At 39.9% G+C, this 26544-nt stretch overlaps 1 protein-coding gene across 13 annotated transcripts in view; it reads left to right on the plus strand.

The window, feature by feature from the left end:
• Positions 1 to 26544, plus strand: part of SGIP1 (SH3GL interacting endocytic adaptor 1) — a 214827-nt gene that overhangs the window by 82905 nt on the left and 105378 nt on the right. For 8 of the 13 annotated variants that reach the window (XM_036351643.1, XM_036351642.1, XM_036351646.1 and 5 more), the window contains 3 exons: positions 16488 to 16551; positions 22905 to 22929; positions 25834 to 25905. In XM_036351643.1, the coding sequence (XP_036207536.1) occupies positions 16488 to 16551; positions 22905 to 22929; positions 25834 to 25905 (161 nt within the window). The remainder of the gene's footprint in view (positions 1 to 16487; positions 16552 to 22904; positions 22930 to 25833; positions 25906 to 26544) is intronic. The other 5 variants (XM_036351647.1, XM_036351648.1, XM_036351652.1 and 2 more) reach the window with 1 other exon arrangement.

The following is a 26544-nucleotide window of genomic DNA, read 5'->3' on the forward strand; positions in this document are numbered from 1 at the left end:
AACAGCAAGCTGACTGTTTCAAGCAAGGCCTACCATTGGGTATAGCTGAGTGGTACAAGGTGCACCATAATGGTGGGGTGGGTTTTGTTGGCAACTAATGGCTGAAAGTATTTAAAATGAAGAAGGTGAATACCATCACTATTGCTAAAATTAAAACTAATATTCAGAGATAGAAATGGTATATTTTTCCCTTGCCTTCTGATTGTGTGGCTGAATCTGTTGTATCATAGGGGAGTCAGGGATGCATCCCCTCTACTAGGGGGCACCCTATCACAAAGATGCCTGATCAATCTCTTCAATTCCTTCAGAGGTGAAATGTCCTCAACAGGTTAGGACTTAGTGGCAAAGAAAATACTCTGTTCCTACATACCAACCACTGACTTAGTTCTTGCTTTTTCTTTCTATTTTCCTGAGTTTAAACTTCCTTTTTTTCTATAATAATGCTAGCAGGATAATCAAGTAGGCCATGTACAAGAGATATTCCCAGAAGTGCTGGGAGAGGAGACTAAGGAACACTGAGCAGAATCAACTGGAGAGCTCATGAGGGAGTAAGCAAGTCCATGGTCAGGGTGCTGTGTGCACCGTCCATAAACCCCCCAGCCACCCAGCAACACACAATGGGTCCAGAGCATAGGCTTTGGGCTCCAGCAAATCTGAATATGACCCCTGCCCATCACTCACTCTCCGCTCTGTGCGGTCAAATTATGGACCTTCACTGGAGAGGCCTTCCTCATCTATAAAGTGGATGATTGTACCACCTCACAGTGTGGTGCTGTGAGTTTTAATGAGATAATGCAGGGAAAGTCCATGGCAAGCACTGAATAAATGCCAGCTTAAAGCTGGCTTGTCTTATTCTACAAAATTCAATTTTCTGAGAAAAAGTTATAGTTTTAACATATAAATATACATAAACTATAAATATTAGATTTAAAAAATACAAAAAGTGAGGTTTTAACATAATGTTTATATATTATAGTTATATCAATATATATTCACTATAATATTTAATATATGTAATATATATTCTGATATATCAATATTCTTACAGTTCTTAAGCAAAGAACATCAAACATAATTTAACCCATTTTTATAGGGAAAGTAACACTTTTGTAACTACATAAAACAAATTCAAAAGGGCTTTTTATATTTATTGTTTAGAATACCAATTAATGCCTTATGCTGTAATTCGGTAAAGCTATCAGGTGCTGTTGTTAAGCATTGGGCTGGTAGCTGGAAGATAAAAGCCCTTATTTTCTGAAGAGTGTGATGTGTCATTTCCTCTCTGGCAGCTGTGATTACCACCTATGTTTAATTTTGCCTCTTTGACCTCTTCTAATTGGTTCCTGCCCTTCTGGTCCAGAAAGGAGGTTAATAAGTTTGTTATCTCTGTCCTTAAAACAAGAGGGAACAGGCACTGAGGGAATGTGAGATCTCTTCTGTGTTGCATACACACTGTTAATACACCTTACTGTGTACACACACCTGTTTACGCAAGTGTGACAGCTTCTTTCACCTTTTCTTCTACTTCTTCATTTACTTTGCTATCTTTTTAAGATATTGGCAGTACGTATGACTCATGCTCTTGTAGAAGTGAAGATTAGCAAGTATTTAATGGAAGTTCTATTCTCAGTGATGGAAGAAGTCTTAACTTGAAAGCTTCCTGTTTGGTCATTTATACTGAACAAGGACGGAGAAGGTCATTTTTGACACTTGCACCTTTGCTTGACTTGGAACCTTTTTCTCAATTCAGTGAATGTTAACTGATTATTTGTGACTACTACCTATGTTTAATTTTGGGCACTGGGTTAGACTCATTGATGGGACACAAGATGAATAAGTAGGTTCTGTCCTCATGCAGCTTAAAAGCTACAAGAAACAAGACACTGTAAATTGTAATAGGAGGCAAAATTTGATAAGCTCTCTCAAGAAGCTAATACGTCGACCACAAACATGCATGCTTGTTTAGGGAATGAGGAAAATTTTTGTTTAGTTGCAAAGCGGAATGTTCAAAGAGTAACAGTGACAGAGAAAATTAGAGAAATATGATAGACCAGGTCCTATGTCATGCTGACTAAGGAGTTCTGTCTTCTGGCAACACCAAAGAAGATTGAATTCTGTTGAAATCACTAAGAGGGCCTCTACTTAAACCAAATGACAGAGGTGATCAAGGTATGTGTCTGTATTCAGGTGGCTCTAAAAGAGGAGGAACTAGAGCTAGTTTTCAAAGGAGTTTCAGAGAAGAAATATCTGGGGCAGCCTGGCCAGGATGCTAGCAAACTATTGAATTAAGCATCCAATTTTTCTTGTAAATGTGACTTCCCAGGAAGAACAAAATACATTTGTGGAAAGTACCACATAATTAGCTTAATTCAGACTCAACATTTAGATCTTGGTGATTCTACAGACCCCATTTCAAATTTACAGTTTCATAAATTGAAAATATTTTTAGAGTACTTAGAAAATTTAATCAAAAAGCTGAGCCAAATTTCAGCTTTAAAACATTTTAGAGTTGTTGGAAATGTGATTCCGATTGCTGAGGTAATGCTATTCAGCTAAATAGGGGTTCATGACACTGTTCTAGACATTTAGGAAGTCATGAGATATATTCAGCAAAGAAGTTAACCAAAAACCATAATCAAGCATAAAATTACTTGGTATTCTAGACATAGACATGTAATTTCTGAGAGTCCACTCATATTTAATGAAGCAATGTGGTAAAGTATACTGGATTGAAGTAAAGGAATGAAGGTTTGAGTCCAGCCTCCACTAAAATTTTCTGTGTGGCTGTGAGCCTATTACTTTAATCTTCCCGCACTTCAGTTTTGCTCATCTATTACCAAGCCAGATACTGATCTCTACACTATATTCTGTGATTTAGCTCCCTATTAGTTGTGCCATGTCATTTCTCCTTTTAGTTCTTTAATGGAGGCTGATTAACCCCCCTTTCTATTATACTAATTTACTATGAATCATTTATTTTAAAAATTTTATCTTTATTGTTGAAAGTATTACAGATGTCCCCCTGTTTTTTTTTTTTTTTCCCATTGACCCTCATCAACCCACACCTGCCCTTCCCACACCTTCACCACACTATTGTCTGTCCAGGGGCTATGCATATATGCATATGAGCTTCCAGGTTAATCTCTCCCCATCCACCCGCTCCTTCCCTCTGAGATTCATCTGTCTGTTCCATGCTTCTATAAAACCTCCTTTTAAGGACAAGAATTTTTTGCTTAAATTGTGATTTTAGAAGGAAGAAGAAACCAAAAATCTCCAAAGTCATCTTCAACCTTTAGAAGAAAAACGTAATTCAGTAAACCATAGTATAGATATTTTAAAAATTCTCACCAAGGATATGCTTTTATTGATTTTTAGAGAGAGAAGGGAGAGAGGGAAAGAAAACATTGATGTGAGAGAGAAACATTGATCAGCTGCCTCCCATATGCGCTCCAATTAGGCATTAAACCCGCAATCTAGATATGTGCCCTGACCAGGAATCAAACCCACAACCTTTTGGTGTATGGGACAGTGCCCCAACCAACTGAGCCACCCAGCCAGAGTCAGTATAGATTTTTTCTAAGTCAACAATTTTAAGAATTTATCCTGGGGTGAATATTATATTCCAATTTAATTTATAGAAAATACTGATTGTCACGATTTTGCTAAGCACATTGCATGCACGATTTCTTTAGTTTTCATAGCAATCCTATGAGATAAGATCCATTTGATGGAAGAGAATATTGAGGCTGAGAGAGATATAAATTTATCCATAGTAACACAAGCAGCAAGTGGCAGACCAGTTAGAGCTCCTGGCTACAGAGAAATGATAATGAGAGATATGGCTTCTCCATGTACAATGGAAGATATAGCTAGTTGACTTCCAAAGAGCCAAGTTCTCTTTCCATGGTGCAGAGCTATTGCTGGGAAGTGTCTTCACAGCAAGGGACTTCATTTTCCAGCATCTCTTAGATGTAGGTGAGGCCATCCTATCTAATAAAAGAGTAATATGCTAATTGACCATCACTCCAACACACAAGATGGCCACCCCCATGTGGACACAAGATGGCTGGCAGGGGAGGGCAGTTGGGAGGGACCAGGCCTGAAAGGGAGGACAGTTGGGGGCAACCAGGCCTGCAGGGGAGGACAGTTGGGGGCAACCAGGCCTTCAGGGGAGGGCAGTTGGGGGTGACCAGCTGACAGGGGAGGGCAGTTAGGGGCAATCTGGCCGGCGGAGGAGCAGTTAGGCATTGATCAGGCTGGCAGGGGAGTGGTTAGGGGGTGATCAGGCTGGCAGGCAGAAGTGGTTAGGCAGGCAGAAGCGGGCAATCAGGCAGGCAGGCAGGTGAGCGGTTGGGAGCCAGCAGTCCTGGATTGTGAGAGGGATGTCTGACTGCCCGTTTATGATCGGGCCTAAATGGGCAGTTGGACATTCCTCGAGGGGTCCCAGATTGGAGAGGGTGCAGGCTGGGCTGTGGGACACACACACACACACACACACACACATACACCCCGCACCATTTTACTTGGAGGTAGAACCCTTGGCAAAGGAACTGGTTTAGGAGGAAGTTCAGTTTCAGATTATCCATTCCTCAGCTGAACTCTTGTCATTATCTTTACAGATTATTGAAAATTAAACAAGATTTCATCGAATTTTAGAAGTAATATTATCCAACAGAAGATATTGGAAAAATACATTCTTAAATGGTTTGCAAGGGAAAATAGGTTTTTCTCCCTTTTTCATATTAATCAGGGAAGAGATAAATCTTACTATTTGTACTGGGTTAGATACTTTGTTTTTCTGTTATACATACTGCTACAACTTACTGTTTTTCAACCCTCAATTAAAATGACAGTAATAGCCGAAACCGGTTTGGCTCAGTGGATAGAGCGTCGGCCTGCGGTCTGAAGGGTCCCGGGTTCGATTCCGGTCAGGGGCGTGTGCCTTGGTTGCGGGCACATCCCCAGTGGGAGATGTGCAGGAGGCAGCTGGTCGATGTTTCTCTCTCATCGATGTTTCTGGCTCTGTCTCTCTCCCTTCCTCTCTGTAAAAAATCACTAAAATATATTTAAAAAATAAATAAATAAAAAAAATAAAATGACAGTAATAATTATACAAATAAGTAATATTACATTTTGCTTGGATTGTATTTCATTTATATATCTAAGCCTATTTTCTCATTTAAAATGTGTAATCATGCGAAGCAGGTATTTTACAGTTGAGAAAGCTGAAATCTTGAGAGAGTTACTGATTGCTTTTCAATATCATGCAGTTGGTTAGAATATAGATTTGGGGCTGACGGCAAATGTAGCAGAACTCTATGAGGAGTTTGAGTTCAGGAAGTTTAAACACAAGGCTCTTAATTTGAATCTCAATGAAGATTGTCAAAATTGATGTATTTACATACTATCACAAATGGTAAACTCTTAAGTGGTAAGAAAGACTTGGGTATTCAGCTGTTTTAGTAAATTAAATATTTTAGTTAGAGAGACTTTCTATATAGAACCTAACTCAATGGTAGTTTTCAAATAATTACTACAACATAACGCTTATAACATTAAAACAATCTGTATATATAAAATCCTAAGCGACCATTAAAACAGAATGACTGGAACAACCAGGCAACCTGTCGCTATGACACACAGTGACCACCAGGGAGCAGACACTCAATGCAGGAGCTTCCCCCTGGTGATCAGTGCGCTCCCACAGCCAACCTCCTGCAGCCCCTCCCCCTGGCTGGCCAGCCCCTCATCAGCCCGGGCCGGTCCCCCAATAGGCCTCAATTGCCAGCCAGGCCGAGGAACCCCACCCATGCACGAATTTGTGCACTGAGCCTCTAGTATCCAATATTAATTTATCTTTTGATGATCTAGAAAAGGCAAGTTACTTATTTAGCACATCATAGTAACCATTACACAAATTAATTACTATTAGAGCTTTCTGATACTAGGTAATAAACCTGCTGATGGGGGGAAAAGTATTTAGATAATGTTACCTTTCTGCTCCATTATTTTCAGTGACTTCTTGGTGCACTTAAAATCTAAAGTCCTTAATTAACCTTTAAGAACTGGCCCCTGATGTTCTCATGTCACTCGTCACCTCAAACATCACACAGTTATGCATATATGGCCCATTAATGAGTAGATAAGGAAAAGCTAAAGGGGTGACAGCTACTTAATTGAAGGGAGGTATTTTAGGATTTTCATAACTAATCTCACATAATTCAAGGGTGATATTAGGTACTATATCTCTATCTCAGAAGAGTCCCTGGTACATGATAGCTGTTCAACAGGTTCCTATTTTTTCAACCACTGAATGAGAAGATGAGGATATCCCAAATACTCAGGAATTTTCGTGACTCTACACACTGAACGCAAGGCTAGAATTATATCCCTACCCAGTCCTGGGAGGTTGATGGAGAGAATACTGACCACTGATGGGAAAATGTTGCCATTTGAGCTTGCTAGAAAAACACGAGGACTCGGAATTAGAGAATCATTAGTAGAGTAACAAACACAAATTTAAATTTTGAAATATAAGACCTGTAAATAAAGGGAATAATAATATGACCATTTAGCCTAAGAAGATGCTTAAGGGGATGGCTTAGTAAATCTGCAAGCCTACCAATGATTTTTTCCAGGGGGTTGACTTGATATTTTCTATCTCCAATGAGAATAGACTAAAGAAGAGCATATTTTCATTGCAACTTGATTGATTTATATGATCTACCCAGAATAATTTCATGACAATGAACTTTGTTACCTATTGAAACTTATAGCCAAAGGATAGATGGGTAGGTGGGTGGATGAGTGGACATATGGAACAATAAATGGATAGAGGGCAAGTGAATAAATAGATGCATGGCCATTATTATTATTACTATAAATTTTGCAAACAGGATTAACCCACATGTATCCCAGAGACCTTTAAGGCCTCTCAAAAGAACTGTATTTCGTTTCCTTTTAGATCTTTATTTTGTGTATGCTTATCTGAAATCTGATTTTTTAAAAATATATAACTCCATGTCTATATATTTTTAACTTTGACCATTTCATTTTAGAAGAAGATTTCATGGATTCTTGCTACTAGTAAATAAAATTGGCTAATAGCCTATGGTGTGTTGGGTCAGCAGTGCCATACAAATCTCCTTTCCTCTGTACACCTCTCTCTTTCTAGTCAGTTAGAATTAAACCAAAACAATTCTATATAGGACATATCCCAGCTTTCTCATTTAATTCAGCTTTGAAGAATTTAACTGGCAGCACTAAAAGGTACACATAGTGACAATTTAGAGATTTTACCAATGGACTTGCTCCTTTCTCTCTGGATAATACATAAAAAGGCAAGGGCATGTGAAAAGTACTTGTGTTATAATCCAGTTTGCTTTCTTTTAGATGTATTTTCTTCTTGAAATTGAATGTTTTGAAAGTGAGATTTGGTGAATTAAGATTCAATTGAATATTTCTATTTATGTCTGAAAACCAGAGTCCATCTGAGCAGGACCATTAGCTCTGTTTCTGTGTACATGTCACTGTCAGGCTGAGGAGGCTCTGGAGATGGTAGGACAGAAGAGAATCAATCAATGTGGGAAGAGAAATGACAGAGAAAAAGAAAGAATAAGAGAGAAACAACTTTACATAGCAATGCCCTCATGGATCAGATCAAATTAATTTCACTAGTGTTTGAAGTGTTCTCCAAGTAAGGTGATGTGTCTTCCCACCAGAGTGGGAGCTGGAAGCTCCACATTTTATGTATCACTAACCTAAGTAGAAGGAATATTGGTTTACTTTCAGATCATGCTGGAAAGACCAACTGAATAAAATTTGTAATAGACTTGTACATCTTCTCCTGTTACAGGAGATAGTTGTATTACTTACTGAGTCTTTTAATCCCCACTTATCTTTTACAATAGAAGTTAGTAAATTACATTTATTGAGACCAAGTTTGGTTTTGTTATTGCTATAGCTGTAACCAAAAAAGCTTGGGATTTTGAAAATGTGATTATTTTTTATTTTTGATGTTGAATTTCTAAAGGAATAGAGCTATAGAGATGCTATCAGTACTGAAACCAGGCATTTAGTTACTCTTATGCAATTAGTTAAAATAGTTAATTTCTAGTTGCTTTATAAATCAAATCTTCAAGAAAAGCAAAAGAAATCTGTATAAAGTGATAGGTAATATATTCTAGGTATTATTTAGGTGTGGTTTAAAACCACGGGTGGGCAAACTTTTTGACTCAAGGGCCACAATGGGTTCTTAAACTGGACCGGAGGGCGGGAACAAAAGCATGGATGGAGTGTTTGTGTGAACTAATATAAATTCAAAGTAAACATCATTACATAAAAGGGTACGGTCTTTTTTTTTTTTTTTAGTTTTATTCATTTCAAACAGGCCGGATCCGGCCCGCGGGCCGTAGTTTGCCCACGGCTGGTTTAGACTCAAAATCTTTCATGATATATAACTAAGAAAACTGAGATTCTGAGAGGTTAAGTAACTTGCCCCAGGAGGTGGTGAAGATGAGATTTGAACCTGTCCCGGAATGATCTTCTCTTTAACATTTTCCTCCATGTCACAAGAGGTTAAGTGTTTTTTTTAAAGTAATTACTATTTTTAGCCCTTAAAGGTCATAATTGCCTTCTAACCATCTCCATTTTAGTGCACTAACCTGAATTTCCATGTATCAAATGTTGAACTTCTAATGTATTACTAAGATGCACATTTCTCCAAATAAGCTTAGCTCAGAATGTTGGAGTACTATCATGTAAAGAGGCCTTGTTCTTGTTAAGTACAATGGTCCCTGAGATTTCCTGAGTCACATAAAAGTGAAGTAAAGTATTCAGACCAAGGAGCACACACCCACCAATTTTAAACAATTTTGGTTAGAATTGCAAATATGTAGAGAAACCAATAAACATTTGTTGAGTGACTACCCTGTTCAGCTAGACACTGAATTCAACTTTTCATATTTCCTGGGACTCACCTTTATTAAGCACCTTCCTTAAATGTGGCCAATTCCAGTCTAAGCACTGGAAATCATAAATATCATTTAAAAATCATGGGCAGGACTGGCCTTCATCTTAACTGGTCTTACATCTGTCTGTAAGATTAAAGAATCTGAGTTGGATTACCATAGATCATATTTAAAATTTAGAAGAAGAGCTGATATGCAAAGCATCATAATCTTTCCTGACAGAAATGCATTGAACATTATAATGAATGGATATTGTCAGTCTAGAGTTGCTATCAGTGTGCGCATTATGCCCAGCACAATTAAATTAGCCTGGTTTTTATTACTGAGGCCAAATGTTTGGCTTGGGTTCTTGCAGAAAATAAATAATTCTATTACATGTGATTCACCTTTGAATAACCCTCCAAACTCATGAAGACTCAAACTAAAAATTTATATTTATTACAGAAATCATCTTTTTAGCAAACCTTTATTGGGTCTCCTTATGTTTGCAGGGCAGCATAAAATGATTTAAATATGCAAAATTCAGTCTTTGTTTTTAAGAAACGTGCAGCCCAATTTTTCTAAAAATGTTTTTTTGATATATTTTTATTGATTTCAGAGAGGAAGGAAGAGGGAGATAGAAGCATCAATGATGAGAGGGAATCATTGATCGGCTGTCTCTTACACACCCTCCACTGGGGATCAAGCCCACAACCAGGGCATGTGTCTGACCAGGAATCAAACTGTGACCTGCTGGTTCATGGGTGGACACTCAACCACTGAGCCACAATGGCTGAGCTAAAAATAGCCTTTTCAATTAAAAAATATCAAGGTTTGTTATTGTTGTTTTGCATGTATGTTTGTTGGTTGCTTTCTAACAAGAGGACAAATGAACTGTGATGACTAACAGAAAGATATTTCAAAGAAATGAAGGGCATGGATTCTGTAGTTAGGAAGAGGGACTTTGAAATGTGGTCAATTACTTCTTGAGTGACCGGGCACCACTTACTCCTCATGCCCCATGGTAGGTATATTCCTATATAATAAAAGCCTAATATGCTAAGTGTCCAGTTGTCCATTCAACCAATCAAAGCGTAATATGCTGATGATATGCTAAGGCCGCTCAACTGCTCGCTATGAAGTTCACTGACCACCAGGGGGCAGACAGTTGACCGGTCGACCAGTCACTATGATGTGCACTAAGGGGCAGATGCTCTGGCCGATAGGTTAGCTTGCTGCTGGAGTCTGACTGATGGGAACTGAGCGAGATGGGCTGGACATGCCCTGGAGCTCAACCGCGGGCCCTCCCTGGCTGGCCAACCTCCTGCAACCCTCCCTGGCCCTAATGATGCACTGGTGAGGTCCCTAAGCCTGGCCTGTGCCCTCTCACAATCTGGGACCCCTTGGGGGGTGTCGGAGAGCCAGTTTCGGCCTGATCCGGCAGGCCAGGCTGAAGGACCCCACTGGTGCACGAATTCGTGCACCGGGCCTCTAGTCAATACAATAATAGCTCCCACCTTATAAGATTGTGTAAGGCTAAGATAAGGAAGTTCCTGACATACTTTCTAAAACATTGTAAGTAGTACTTAACAAATTGACATCTATTCGTTTTTATTTATATTATGTGTTTTGGGCTAAATTGAGCTTTTCAATGTGCCATTGTGCTCATTCTTCACCTAAAAATGTGGTGGGGTCACAGCTTATCCCTCTCCCTGGGTCCCTGGCCTAAGGCCTGGGCATTCAGGTAGGTCCATCCTGTGTAGTTGGAGTCCTTTTCCTTCTTTAATAATTCTGTATACACAATGAATATTAAACAAAAAACTGAACATCAATGGAATGTAGATTGCGAACATCAGGAAAATTCATTCATTTTTGTTTTAATTATTATACAAACTTTGCATGGCTTTTTAAAAATCTGTTAAACAAACACTGATGTTGTGTTCACTGTGTACCAGGCATTAGGGGGCGGGGGACTACCAGAACCCTCATGAATACCCTGTAAGAAGTAGCTGAGCTTGCCTCCAGATCTTGCTCTTATCACTTGTTTGTTTAGTGATCTTGGAAGAGGAACTTAATCACTTTGAGTCTGTTTCTTAATCCACAAAATAGAGGGTTCGTAATACCTTCCATGCTTGTTGAAAGAATTAGTGTGTGTAAAACGCTTACCATAGTGCCTGGCACATATAAGGTATTCAATGGACAAGCACTGACTTCTCCTTACTCTTAGTAATTACAGAGAGAGAAACTGAGGCTGTTCCTCCAAACCTCATACCCTGTGAGGACATGAATTTTATATAGAAAGTAACATAGTACCTCTTGGATTCTCTATACATTTTGCTGCAAATGACAACCAGCAAAAGGTCAAATTGGGACGTGATCCCAGATCTTTAGATTACAAAGAAGGCCTGGATTCCTCTCCCTTCCAGGTGTCACCTGATTATATTTCTTTCTCACTCCCTTCCATCTTTCCTTCTAAACTATTCTCTCTCTCTTTCTCCGTGTGTGTGTGTGTGTGTGTGTGTGTGTGTGTGTGTGTGTGTGTGTGTGTGTAAAATACACATAACATAAAATTTCCCATTTGGACATTTTAAATTGTGCAATTCGGTGGTATTTAGTCCATTCTCAATGTTGTGCAACCATAACCACAATCTAGTTCTGGAACTTGATATCACTCCCTGGGTCCTCCTCCATCTGCCCTTGGCAACATCTAATCTGCTTTCTGTATTAATGAAACATCCTACTTTGGATATTTTATATAAATAAAATCATACTACATATGAGTTTTTATATCTGGTTTCTTTCAGTTAGCACTAGTTTGTATAATAAATGGAGCCTTGAGGCATTTGAAGAAATCTAATGTCGATTTATAAAAGCCTGACTCTGAGAAAAAGTACTGCATATTCATAAACTCATGAGATAGTACTGGGCCTCACCTACAGATTCATAATTCATCTACATACAGGTGGCAAATGAAACCATGTGAGTGGATGGACTTGCCTCAGGTAGAGGATATAGAGACAGCTAGGACAAAGTCTGGAAGAACTTCAACATTTGGGGGAGCAGTGGTAGAAGAGGAGCCTTCAGTTTCCTCCCTGGAGATGATGATAATAAAATCTAACTTAGTCAAACCGTTAGGGCCATCACTTGAGATGAAAACACCTTCTATTTTTTCACAAGGTTTGTAGGAGAATTAAATAAGACAATATATGCAAAGCAACTGGTTCCTGGCCAATAGTCAGGACCTCAGTAATGGTAGCTAGCAGTGTTACAATAATGAAATTTTTTTTGTACTGTCCATGTGTTGCATCTCTGTTGTCAGTTGCTACATTTGTTGCTTTATTTCATTATCTTATTAGAGGCCCAGTGCATGAAAATTCATGCACTGGAGGGGGGGGGGGTCCCTCAGCCCGGCCTGCCCCCTCTCACATTTCGGGAGCCCTCAGGGGCGGGAGGCGACCCAGTGATCGGGGAAGGTGACGCCCCATCACACCTCTGCTGCTGCCACTGCCAGCAGCACAAGCCTCGGCCGGCCCTGGTTACCTGAGCCTCGGGTGGCCCTGGGTAGCTGGGAAGCCACCATCCAGGGCTTGCCTGTGCCTCAGGCCTGCCCTGGGCAGCTGGGAGCTGAGGGGACTGTGGGACTCCAGAGGCAGGTGCGCGGCAAGGCCGGGGGGACTGGGCACTGCCATCTTGTGGCTGTGGGCACCACCATCTTTGAGGTGGGATGGTCAATTAGCATATTCCCTCCTTATTGGCTGTGGGCTCTGCCATCTTTGAGGGAAGGGCAGTCAATTAGCATATTCCCTCCTTATTGGCTGTAGATGCCGCCATCTTTGCGATGGTGTGAGTGTCAATTAGCATACTCCCTCTTTATTGGCTGTGGGCACCGCCATCTTTGCAATGGCATGAGGGTCAATTAGCATATTCCCTCTTTATTAGATAGGATGTCAGTTTGAATGTCATTAGATAGGACTGCCTATTTTGAAATACGCATTCCTACCCTCTTAAAAATAAGTCTATTTTTAATTGTGTTGTTGTTGTTCCCAGACTTGACTAGCTTCTCCCATAATCCCAAAGGAAGCTAAAAGAATCTAAATTAGGTGGAGAGAATCTAGAGGCCAGACTTCCTGTGTGGCTGATCTAAGAAGGCAGTTCTGGATGCACACTGGAAAATGTTCTCAGTTCCACAGCTTGGGAGAGAACCCTTCTAGTCCCCGATCATCAAAACAATAACTTTTTTTTTTTAGAGCTCTCTGTTTTGATATATTGGCAAGGGAAAAGTCACTTCATTTCTCAAAAACATTATTTTTCCCTCCCATTTTGGTAAAGAATATATAGTTGGCCAAAAAATTCAAGTCCCAGCCCAGAAAAAAACTACACTGTAGAAAATTACTTTTAAATGTTCATGGAGTTCTGGGGTCATAAATGAAGAATCATTAGACATAGTGTTTTGTTAAGCTTATCAGATTATGATATACTAGTGGCCCAGTGCACAAAATTCATTCAAGGGGCTCAGCCCTCGCAGCCCTGGCTGCCTCAGCCTTCGCAGCCCCAACCTCGTCTGGAAAATCGTCCAGAAGGATCTCAGGAAGGACGTCCAGAAGGTCGTTTGGCTGTCTGGTCCAATTATCATATTACACTTTTATTATTATAGATAGTGTCTAAACCTTGTTATCCCTGTAAGGTCTTTGACCATCATTTTTTCAAAGAATTTCTTTGAAATTTTAAAATAAACTCTAAAAAAAACATACCCACACCTTTCCATTCACTTTTTTTATTGTTTACACTATTGCAACTGTTCCTATCCCCTCCACCCCCCCCCCCCCGCCTTTGCCCACCTCCACCCAGCCTTTGCCCATCCCCCTTCCCTCTGGCCTACTAACTTTTAACACAGTTGGTGCAATTGTTTCTTCCTGAATCTTCTCAAAGTGCTGCTAAGATATGAATGACTTTTACATTTTATAACTTAGTTTGCTTTATTCTTTCAGAGTTTTCTTCATACTTTCCTAAACTTCCTCAATCTTTTCCACTTTTTAAGGGAGAAAAAGGTTTTAATTATTATTATTATTTTTATTTATTTATTTATTTTTTAGTTCACCAGTTGGGTTTGTTTTGATTTTCTGGAATGTCACATCTTTAGTGTATTCCTGTATATATATTCCATGTATAGCTGTATCCTACATATGGGAAACATGACTTTCAATGAAACTAAAAATACGAATTTGCATAGCATTTTGTGAACATGTGCAAATTCTTTTATCCTTTAGTATTATTGGCTGATTTGTTATAGGCTTGAGAGATCAAAATCCAAAAGGAATGTAACTTGTATTCAACTCCACAATTAGAAATGATCCTGGGAATGGACTCTGTCTTTTGAATCCTGATCCAGTGTACTTTTCACTGGAAAATGGACAACTCGCGACATTCATAACCTAGTTCATATTGGCTGTTGTCCAGATTGGTGGTCAAAAACAGGACAGTCTATGAAAAACTACTGTTGCCTGCTTTGTTACTAATTTAATACAAGAATTACTGGAATTTGCATGTATTTTCTGATCTATTTGGTAGGGCATGCTATTTCTTAATCATGTTAAAGTTGTAGAAAATAAAACATAATATAATAATAGCATTTGTTTTATGGTCCTATAAAAACCAGTAGTGATTAGTTTATATATATAAAATGAATATAACATTCATTATTAACCCAAAGCTAAATTAGAAGCATGGAGGAACCAATTAAGAGACTCAGAAGCCCAAGGAAAATTAAAGGAGGAAATGATGATTGTAACTGATATTTTGTCTCTGTAAGGAGGTAAGGCAGAGGTTAGAAGGAAGAAAGTTTTTAACAAAGTTAAAAATGAATGGAGCCAAAATGTCCAAAATATTGTAGGTGACTAGCTTTTTAAATGTCAATAACTTTGTTTTCCTAAAATTTCTCCTGTGGAGAGAAAGGAAGAATACGTTTATGTGGGACGTATTTTTTTAAACAAACATTGACATTTTAAAGACCTAAATGTTTTATATGAAATAACTATGAAAATGCAAAATTAGACTGAACAGATGCACTTTGGAGATTAAATTTGAGTAGCACCCTAAAAGCCAAATAATGAGTGACTCAGATAATGTGAGAAATTTGGGATGACTCACATGTTTTGGAAGAAGGTGTCATCAAATCACTGATTCTGTCATGATTTTCCCTTTGTTCCACCTGATAGTGCCAAACAAACCCTGAAGTCAGTGACTTTTCCACTCCAATTTGTCAAGAAGACTTTCCAAACCACCGGAAAAATACCTAAGGTTTTGAATATATAGGCATTTAGCATGTTTGAATAAACTCACTAACATAAGAAACACAAGTCACACATGTAACTGTGGAACATAGAGGAGATGTGAATCTCAAGCAAAGCCTTGACAGGGTAAGAATGGAGAAACGAAGACTGGGCTTTGTCCAGGATGGCAGAAAGGAGTCTCCTTATCTCTACCCTACCTGCATGATGCTTCCTCGGAGATCATTTAAGTCAACAAATATTATCTGGTACTTGCACTTGGTATAAGGGACATACAAATGTAGGAACCTTGGCCTCTGTCATAGAAAGACTGACAGCCTAGCAGGGAAACAGACACAGGAACTAGTAAGTGAAACAGGTTGATACAAGAGCAACATTTGGGAGCACAGGATAGTCAGTTTCTTACACCACCAGGACTGAGACAGCCTTGCTGAGGAGATGACATTGGCTAGGATGTAAAGGATGAATTAACATTCTAAATATCAACAAAATAGGAAAGGCATTTTAGCCAGAGGTAAGGACCACATAAGGAAGCAACAGATACTGGACTACAGATGTTGGGGTATATATTTTTTTCCATATTCTGTGTCTTGGAATTATCCAAGTCTCAAGAATATATCTAACCTGGAAATTGCTATTCTTCTAAATCTGTAACTTGGTTTCTTGGTGGGGCCAATTTGAGTATGAATAACAATATTCTAAGAAAAGCTTGCAATACCATGCCCTGGTCTCCTTTTCATTCTTTTACATTCTTCTGTTTCTTATGGTGCTAAGAACTTACAGCGCTGAATCTTTGCTAGACATCTGTTGGAAAATATAATAGTGGCCCTGCATAGCTCAGTGATTGAGCATCGACCTATGAACCAGGAGGTCACAGTCCAATTCCCTGTCAGGGCACATGCCTAGGTTGTGGACTCAGTCCCCTGTGTGGGGTGTGCAGGAAGCAGCTGATCAATGATTCTCTCTCATCATTGATGTTTCTATCTCTCTCTCCCTCTCCCTTCCTCTCTAAAATCAATAAAAATATTAATATATAATAGTAAATTATATGCACATACACACTAATATATATATATATATATATATATATATATATATATATATACACACCCGCTTGAAGAAACTTTCCCTGCTTTTTGAACATTCAAATTTAAGGGATGTGTTGCAACTTTTAAATTATGTTTATATGAATGTTGCCAGGAACATTCAAATAAAAAATAGATTGCTTTGACCCTTTGTTGTTTTCCCACAGGATTGAAAAAACGTACAAGGAAGGCCTTTGGGATACGGAAGAAAGAAAAGGACACTGATTCTACGTAAGTCTTTTAAAAGTTTGCCTCCTCAAAGAGATGCTGTTGTCATTGTCGCTTAGAGGACATAGAGTCTTCTGGGATATTGTGTACTATTCTGTTTCTGGGTAAATTGTAACTGTTAGGCATAAATGGTTCTTAGATTTACTCTACAAAGATAAAGACTTTTCATCATGTGTTCAGTTTTTTATCACGTTATTATTTTATAACTTGATAACCACGTTTCCCAGAAATCTGGGAGGCAGGAAGTGTTACTGTTACTTCTGTGGGGACTAAGAGTATTTAATACCACCTCTAGGTTTGCTCTGAGTGAAATGAAGAAGCAAAAACACCTGTTTAGGTAGATTAGGCCTAGCCAGAAACAAAAATTTGTTCAGATAACATTCCAAAGCTTTCACTTGATGCCAAGATTTTGTACAAGCAAAACTGTAAATCAGCCAACAGAATTCACAGGATAGGCTATTTGGCTGTAAATAAGAAGCCAGTGCCAGAAATAACCCTGTGGATACTTTTACATGTTTAAATTATCACACCCAAGATCATCAATTGCCCTCAGACTCTAATAAACCCATCTTGAAAACATCCAATGATGTAACAATTCTATTCCATTTATTTGACATTCTTGAATAGTCCTGTAGAGTATTTAGCTCGGACACAAAAATCTCAGGTGCCGCTTAGAGGCAGGCATGTAACTTACACATGGAAAGTAAGAAGGCCGGGAACTCAGGATTCCAGCCAAGACCAGTGTAATGACTACACCATTACTCCCCTGCAGCTGGTTGTGGCCATGTAAAACTGAAGACCTTGTGTGGTCTGCTTAAATCAGATTAATGAGCCCATTAAACCCATCATTTGGCTGGAATCCATGAAAGAAAGTTAGAAAATGTGAAAATCAATAATTATTTGGGCACAGGTAAAAATGGAGAAGGTTACATTTACTTATCACCTTTAGCTTTTCTTCCTTTATATTTTTATCGTGCATACATTTTATCACAGGCTGCTTAGCATTGCCTGTGTCCTTGTCCTCCAAGATTTTATAATTCACTAGAGGCCCGATGCATGAAAATTCATGCAAGAGTAGGCTTCCCTCCGGTACCTGGGACCCAGGTTTCCCTCCGGCCACCAGCAGGCACCCGGGACCCGGGCTGCTTCCCTCAAGCTCCAGCTTTGTCTGGAAGGATGTCAGGTCTGATTAGCATATTACCCTTTTATTATTATAGATGGGATAAAATATCTAGCACACAAACTGAAATAGCTTTCATATAAAAAAATGAAATAACATTTGAAATGACTAGTTTGAGACCTATTAGTAAATGCTCAATAAATGGCAGCAACACTACTCATTATTACTAATACAAATTAATATGTGGTGAGTTCCTTATGAGCAAATAAAAATGGAATTCATGGGAGTTTGAGGGTAGAAAAGCTCACATTTGGACAGATGATCACTGAAGCTTCCAGGAGGGAAGAACTTCGAGTTTGACCTTCAAGTTGAGGACAGGCATTTCATGCTAAAGGAACAACAGCCAAAGCAGCGAGGTGGAAAAGTCAACTGGTATTCAGGACAAGACAAATAAGGCAGTTGGCCTACCATTCTTACCAGGTAAGAATGATCATTGGAGGCAAATCTGGAAAGGACATCAGGACCAGATAGCAAGTGCCAGGCTGTGTCACTTGGGCTTCCTTCTCTAGGCTGTGGGCAACCTGGAAGCCAGAGAACATAAAGGATTAGGGAAAAATAAAAGCTATTTTTTAATATAGATAGCAAATATTAAGTCACCTGTTCTTACATTTTCTTTGTGCTTTTTCTTTTGGTAAATAATTACTTCATGAAAATTACCTTTACTCTAGTCTTGTTCTATATTAGGGGTAGGGAACCTTTTTTTCTGCCAAGGATCATTTGGATATGTATAACATCATTTGCTTAATATAATTCACTTAATATAAATTTATGTTGCTATGAAAAAAGCTCCCAGGTTTATTGAATTTTTAATCCCGCCTGCAGTTGCCTTGGCAGGGCCAGACTAAATGATTCTGTGGACCTTATACGGCCCGAGCACCAGACATTCCTCACCCCTGTTCAAAATGATTGAATTAGGAAAATTTTTTTTATTGATTATGGTACTACATATGTGTCCTTATCCCCCTATAACCCCCTCTCCCCCACCCCCACCTTCTGTTCATGGCCTCACCCCCCTGGTGTCTGTGTCCACTGGTTATGCTTATATGCATGCATACAAGTCCTTTGGTTGATCTCTCCTCAGAAATATTTTTTGAGGACTACATAATTACTATTGTTTCCTAAGAAACTGCCCCTTTTTCCCTGGCTGGTTTAGCTCAATGGATGGAGCATCAGCCTGTGGACTGAGGGGTCCCAGGTTCGATTCCCACCAAGGGCACGTGCCTGGGTTGCGGGCTTGATCCCCAGTGGGGGGCGTGCAGGAGGCGGCCAATCGATGATTCTCTCTCATAGTTGATGTTTCTATCTCTCTCTCCCTCGCCCATCCTCTCTAAAACCAATAAAATATATCAAAAAAAAGAAAAAAAAGAAAAGAAACTGCCCCTTTCTAAACAACCTCCAAAACAGATGATGGTTCTGTCACTGGAGCCTGCAGACCTGGGCTCTGCTTCCAGCGTTGCCAGCATTCCTGCAGCCTTGGGAATATGCTTTTCCTTCCCTTGGCCTCAGTTTACACTAGATGGAATCTAAGTTCCCAGAAGAGCCAGACACTACTATACCAGTCAGCCTGTCAGCAACATCTCCTGTCACCTATAATGTGCCATTGGGTATGTGGGACATCATTAGACACACACATCTCAGGAGAACATCATTAGCAGAAATCAAATCTATTTTTCTTTGAAGAGAGTGTCTGTAACTGACTGCACATAATCTCTGGTTTGTGAAGAAAATTAAAAAGGAAAAAATTCCCTCAAAAGGGAAAAGAGATCAAACAACCTCCCCAGCGCAGGCAGAGCTAATTTGCATTCGAACATGCTCTGCTCTTCCATCACCATTCCTAAAGGTATGAAAATAAGGAATTTTTCCTCATGGCTTTGATAGGTGCCCAATATCTATCTGAGGTACTTTGATGAGACATGTGCCTGTAGAATCCCAAGCATGTCTCCTTAACTTATCACTGGAGCACCCCAAAATACTTATGTGATAGCAAATTAGCCATAAATTGGTCCCAGCGGCAGTGATGGTCAAAAGATCAACAGTTTAGTGCCAGCCTTTGCTCTTCATGAACCCCTGTCTCTAATCGGGTCATACATCATTCTCACAAAAGGTTGGCCAAATGCTCTGGGAATTTGCTGTCCCTTCAGCTCTAGGTAATGCTTATGTTAATCTGCTATAATTGAAACTTTGTTGATGCCAACTGTTTTCACAGCTGTTGCAGTTCCCTCAGGGTGTACCACCAGCCCCAACTTCAGCTGATTGAACCTCCTTAGTTAGAGTGGGGTTGGGACCAGAGCTTCCTGATTTAATCATCACTACAGTGCCTGGTAGAGAGAGGAAAGGAAAGAGCCTGTGCTAAGTGGCCAGCCCTGTGCAGGCTCTGTTATATGCACTGATAGCCCTTTTAGTCCTCACAGTAATTCAGTAAGGTCAGAAGTCATATCTCAATTTTAGAGATGAGAAATCAGTGCCAAGAGGGATTAAGTAAGTTGCTGAAGGTTACCCAGAAAATAAGACTTGAAACTAGTATTCTTGTCCAGAATCAAGCACCTGGGCTTTTATCACCCAGAAGAAAAAGAACAGATGGGCAAAATTATAATCAAGATCAATAGAAGGGTAACAGAAAAAAGGGAGTGGTAACTGGCACTTTTTAAACCAGAGGCAAAGGGTCCATGGTAGATGATTAGTTTTAAAATAGAAGTCAGTAAATATAATGGGTCTGCTATTAAATTTTTAAAAAAATCACTTAAAAATAAAATATGAAATTTCCTAAGAAGGGTTAGGAAGCGAATTGAGAACTTCGATTGTCTGAGGCTGCTAAAATCTCTCTACTCCCTATCCGAGGTCATATTATATAGTAAGTGTATTCTAGATGACATTTAATGAGAATTTACTATGTTCTGGGCACTGTTTTGGGCTCTTCACTTTTATAAACTCATGGAATCCTTTAATTGTCCTGTGGGGTATATGTATATGCTATTATCATGGCCATTTTGTAGATGAGGAAACTGCGGCACAAAGGGATTAAGTGACTTGCCCAAGGTTATGCAGGAAATTTAGGTTGAATGAACCCAAGCATCTGGCCCTAGAGCCAGTGCTCTTAACCACCATGCTTACTGTCACTACCCTAGGAAGCACCAGCCCCATTTCCATCAATGGATAAGACCAAAGGATCAGAAGAGGACACCAATGCTGCTATATACAATTACAATTTTTCTGATTAAAATTTCTGAAATGCCATCCCAGTAGTTGCAATATGCAGGAGATCAAGTGGCTTCTTGTAAGATGCTCTATAGAATACCCTTGTACCTGGACCAATCATGGGCAGCACTACAGCCAGACCTATCGCCAGAGATTGTTTTCTCTATATCTAGTACTTGCTGCCCTCAAAGACATCCCCACAGGGATCAGTGCCTGTGGATTTATCCTATGCAAAAGTTGATACAATCACTTCTTTCTCAATTCCTTTAGCAGAAGCTAAAATTCTAGTAAGAAATGCTCTTTTTTACTTTTATTTTTTGCAGTATATAGTTCTAAAAAGAAAAGTTTGTTTTGATGAGTGTGAGTTGGTAGATTTTCTCTGTACTTTCCTATGCACCTGAGCTGATTATGGCCATGATATCTCACTGGATTTACTTGCCTGTCTTATTCTTTCTGTGATGAGTATGGCTTCATGTTTTTATCCTCAGATCCTAGCCTAGTGCCTGGCCGATTATAAGCACTCACTGTTTGTTCAATGAATTATAAGTTTAATGAGCTAAGACTCTTCCTGTCCTTCTAATTTAGAAGAAATTTCTTTAAACTAACTAATTCCCATAGCCAGGGAATGTCCAAGGACACTAAGATTTCTGTCAACTCCCATGGTCTTGCAATATCAGCTTCTAGCCCCTGTATCCACATGGGCACAGAACTGGTTATGAAAAATGACGAACCTCCATCAAGTGTTTTGCAATCCAAGTAAAAATATTCTGCTAATTTAGGAGGAGATGTTGGTGGAGAAGGGGAGTCTCATCTTGGAGCCCAGGAGATGTCCCACTGACTCTCTACATTTCTCTCTCTGCCCCACCCTATGAAGCAATAAATAATTTCATCACCTTGTCCCACCTCCTAAAGAACAGTTCCAACCACACCAAACTCCTCAAGATTTCACAGTCCACCTCAAGTACTTAAGGTTTTCTTCCAAATAATGCAGGTCCCCATCTAGGCATAATTCGGTCTCTGTGTTTTAAAGGGTAACTTTTTAAAACTCCTCGCAGAGTGAATTAAAAGAGGAAAAGATACGGTGACCACCCTCTTGCTTCTTCCTTCCTCTGGCTCCTCCAGTTTAGTTTTTCAAAATAACGATATTATTTTGCACAACCGTTTGCACTTCCCCTATTGCTACAAAGTCCAATGTGGCTGCAGGTGGACAGTCTTGTGTTCCTAGTGAAGAGACATTATGTGAGAGGAAAAAACTGTAGCCCGCATTTTTTAATACCCACTATGTATCAGGGACTGTTATAAATTCTTTATATACATTATTTGATCTAAGCTGGCTTACAGAGGTTACAGAACCAACAAGTGGTGGAGTCTGGACACTCAGAGTCATCCTGTTCTACAGCCCTTACTCCTGAGCACTGTGGCACACACACTGCCACCATGGTGAACTCCCCTGAGTCATCAGAGTGAGCCCTGAGGAAACATTGCCCTCCCTTTCCTGCTTTCCTATAATCACTGGATCAATAAATAGAGAAATATGGAAGAAAATACAGATTCTCAAAGTAAGTTGAACAATACCATAGTAGTTTCTTCTTATGGGGGGAATTCAAGACCACTCCCATGGAGAAGATGAGAGAGAACCAGTAGGTTTACATTCCCGGTGCTAGTTTTAAAGGGAGCCATAGACTGGGACAGACACTTAATGAGCTCTCCTCTTCAAAGGGGACCAAAACTGCTGCAGCAACTTGGTGCCTTTTGGACTTCAGCTTTTAATGAGAATCTCGCTCCCACATATACATACACATGCCTCACACTCAAATACCACTGGACCAATTTGTTTTGATTTAGTTTGCATTAGATGGATTTACTGGGGTGAGAACAGGGGAGAGGGGGGGAGAGGTGGTTAATGTTTCTTCTTATACTTTGGTCTATGTAGCAAGAATGATTCATTTTCCTAATAGCTACAAATTTCTTTTTGTTACAGAGGTTCACCCGATAGAGATGGAATTGTAAGTATTTAAATGATCATTTTTAGTAGGTTTGCACTTCAATATATGCTATGTTTAAATTTCTTAAAGCCCCATTGCTTTTCTTTTTGCTTTCTATAGGGAAAAAGTAGCTTAAATGGCTTTTCAGACCTCTCACTATTATAATATTCTGTAGGAATTGCATGGGACATACATGCAGTCTTGGTCAAGTTAAACTTATTTATTGTATTCACCTAAAACCCTGCCCAGATTAGGCAAGCAAACTAGGCATCAGTATGGTGGGTCACAAACCAGACAGTTCCTGCAGGGGCTGCTGCCATCAACTGTTATTTCATGTCCAACTTAATGATATAAAAGCTCATTATGTGAGAATGTTTTTCTCTAACAGAGGCCACAAAGTCATAATGGAGCTGAGCTCCAATAAAATTGAAAGAAACTTTCCCCCTTTTGTAGTTAAGCTGCAGATACATTTTCTATATTAAATTCACAAGTAGGGAATGGTCTTGAAACCACTTATGCCTGAATTTACAGCCTGAAGGAGAAAAATGCATCCACTGGGTTTAGATTTAACAGTAACTCTGACTCCTTGCTGGTCACCAGATTTCTTGATTTTTAAAGAAGTCTGTGGTGCCTTGGCTTGGATTTATCTGAGTTGTGCTTATGGGAGTCTGCACCCACTTCTAAAATGATTTCTTTCAAATCTAAATCAGATGCCTATTCATAAGGTTCAAAAGAACAGCTGTTACTGGGCGGGGGGGGGGGGGAATTGACTCACATTAGGCTCATTGGGTTGGAGTGGGAACGAAAATAAACCTGGTGGTTAAAAAAATTTTTTTTAAAAAATCACCCTTTATAATAATATACCTACATTGGGGTGTTAATCGCAGCTATAGCACGAGTTTTTCGCCCACATTTGACTCAGGGTTCTTAGCTTTGGGGTGCCTTTTGCATTCATGTAGTTCTTGCCATGAAATGTTAAGAGAATAGACTGAAATTTACCAGACATTGGGTAACACTATAATCAAGGCTCTATTCAGCAGGGGAAAAAAAAGACCCAGAAGACTCAGCTTCTCCTCACCTCTTGCTTCTGGCTCAGAGCCCTCTCGTTAACTCTCTCGCAGGTACTCTCTCTCTCTCTGCTACTGTGTCTTCTCTTTGCTGCTGTCTGGGTCCCCTCCCTGGGTTCTCTTGTCCCCTCTGTTCTGGCCCCTGCAAGGCTCCGTTAGCTGTTCTCTGCTTTCTCTCCCTATTGCTCCCAGGCTGGATTGCTGTTTCTTGCTTCTTTCCCTCTGCCACCCTCAGTCTTGTCCTTTTTCCTTTTTCTAAAGTCCCTCCCACCCACCAGCTCATTGTCTGTGAGGCCCCATGGCTACCTCAGTGTTCTCTGCTCTTCCAGGGACCACCAGTTTAAATCTCTGGTGGACTGTGCACCCAGGTGCCTGTTACGGCACTGGCATGGTGTGGGCAACTATGAGTCCAGGCTGCATTGATGAGCCTGGCCGTGATGCTGTGGACTTGTCCACTCCAGCTCAGGGCTTTGTACTGGAGTTCCCTGAGTGCTCCTGTACCACCACATTCCAAGTCATATAAAGTTACTTATTAGTACCTGTGCCCTCTTTGTTTCTTCATTGGAAATACCATAAGTCTCCCTGATTATTAGGAAAGGGGAATTATTTAATTTCAATTTCTCAGGAAATAATGCAGACCCACTTGAAAAAGGCTACATTCTAAATAAATACATGTTCTCTGAAACAGGATGCACAGCTTCGTAGGTTGTACAAGCTGCTAGTTGTACTATTTGGAAACGTTACCCAAGTTCCCCCACTAACTGTGGTCACCGAATTTGAAAACTCCTTATCATACCAGGGCCCTAGAGGTCCAAGTTTCTGTTTGCATCTGGTCCTTAGAGACCTCAACCTGATTTTCTTTCAAATTCAGATTGATTAAGACCTTGCATCTGTGGACCTAGTCCACTTTTACGTGGCTGAGTTAGCTTCCAAATTATTGTCTCTGGGTGTCTGAAGTGGAAATTTATGGTTTCACTGGTGTAGTTATATAAACTATAGGTGATGGTGCATGCTTATAAATGGCTTGTCAACACAGGGCTACACAATAGGCTTAATGTATTTGAGCTTATTTCAGTTCCTCAAAATTTGGTGAAGCCCATCTCTGGTGACAATGCTTTTGCAGTTTAATATACAGAGGCTTTGTGGCAAGGTTCCATGTAGGAAGGTGGGCATGTCTTGCTCCCCACGTGGCCGGATGTACCTGTCCCCTACAGGACTGTTTGTCCTGGTGTCTGAGATTTCCAGCAGCTGTGTGTTACAATGCAATCTAACCCAGAGACAAACTCTAACCATGCAGGCAACACTTTAACTTTTTCCTAAACAGTGCAGATTTCCACCTACACATGGCCTGAGGGCATCGTCTCTGCTCATCCCGAGCAGGTGTACAGGAAAGGCCCAGATTTGGAGCTGTCAGCTGTGTGTGCTATATGTATTGATGACCCTCAGGAAGGCTTAGGTCCAGGGTAAAGTATAATGGAGCTAAATTTTCATACTTTGATTAGCAGTACATCCGTTTCTGTTCAGTCTTAGTGTGTCCTGGTGTCTGTTCTCTACCTGTAAACCAAGAACTGGCTGAATGAGGACGAGATCCACACAGTCTCTCCTGCCTGGGATGTTTCTTCCTCTTCTCTCTTCTCCTGACCTAGCTACACTGGCCTGCTGAATAGAGCCTCATTATGGGCCCCAAAGTCCACTCTTTGTTTAAGGAACCCTGCCAAGATTGGTAGGCCCTACAATTTGGCCTAGAAATTGTTTCTTCTATGGTATGTTTGCTGACCCCATGTGATTCTTTATATGTGTCTTAAAGAACAAACAGATCCTTTAACAACTTTTTCTACATGAAAACAATCCATTCCAGCAGCCCAGCCCACATGAACCACCCTACAATAACAAAGCAGAGTGTGCGCGTGAAGGAGGAAAAAAAGTTTCGGTAAGGAAACAGATTTTAGTTTAAAATTTCCAAGGGTTTGTAGAAACAGTAAGTAAAATCCCAACCTGAAACTTGAAAAAAAAGAGTAGCATTTATTTACTCCAATTAAGAAGAGTCTTTTTTAGTTATTTCCAAATTATTTTTTGAAAACGTGGAGCCAGTGTTTAAATCAACCATGTAGACCCTAGTCTATATGCTGATGTCTGACTATACTTTTAAAGAGTGAACAGGCATCCCTGGCTGGTGTGGCTCAGTTGGTCGAGCATGGTCCTGTGCACCAAAAGGTTGCCAGTTCCCTTCCTGGTCAGGGCACATGCATAGCTTGCGGGCTTGATCCCCGGTCGGGATGCAATTGGGAGGCAGCTGATCCATGTTTCTCTATCTCCTTCTCCCTTTCTCTCTCTCTCAAAATCAATATAAGCATTTTTTTTTAAACAGTGACAAGGCAAAAAATGTGTTTCCTTTATCTGAGACAAAGGAAAGGTATTCAGATTTTAAAAAGAATTTATTTATAAGAAATCTTTGGCTCCAATATAAGCAAGGTATACAAACTGAGTAATCATTTTTTAGGAAAAGCATTATCTCAGTAACATTAGGAATTTGGCAGGACCGTGGCTTGTGGGAACACTGTCCTTGACC

This window comes from Myotis myotis, unplaced genomic scaffold (genome assembly GCF_014108235.1).
Source record: "Myotis myotis isolate mMyoMyo1 unplaced genomic scaffold, mMyoMyo1.p scaffold_m19_p_2, whole genome shotgun sequence".
Lineage (NCBI taxonomy): Eukaryota > Metazoa > Chordata > Mammalia > Chiroptera > Vespertilionidae > Myotis > Myotis myotis.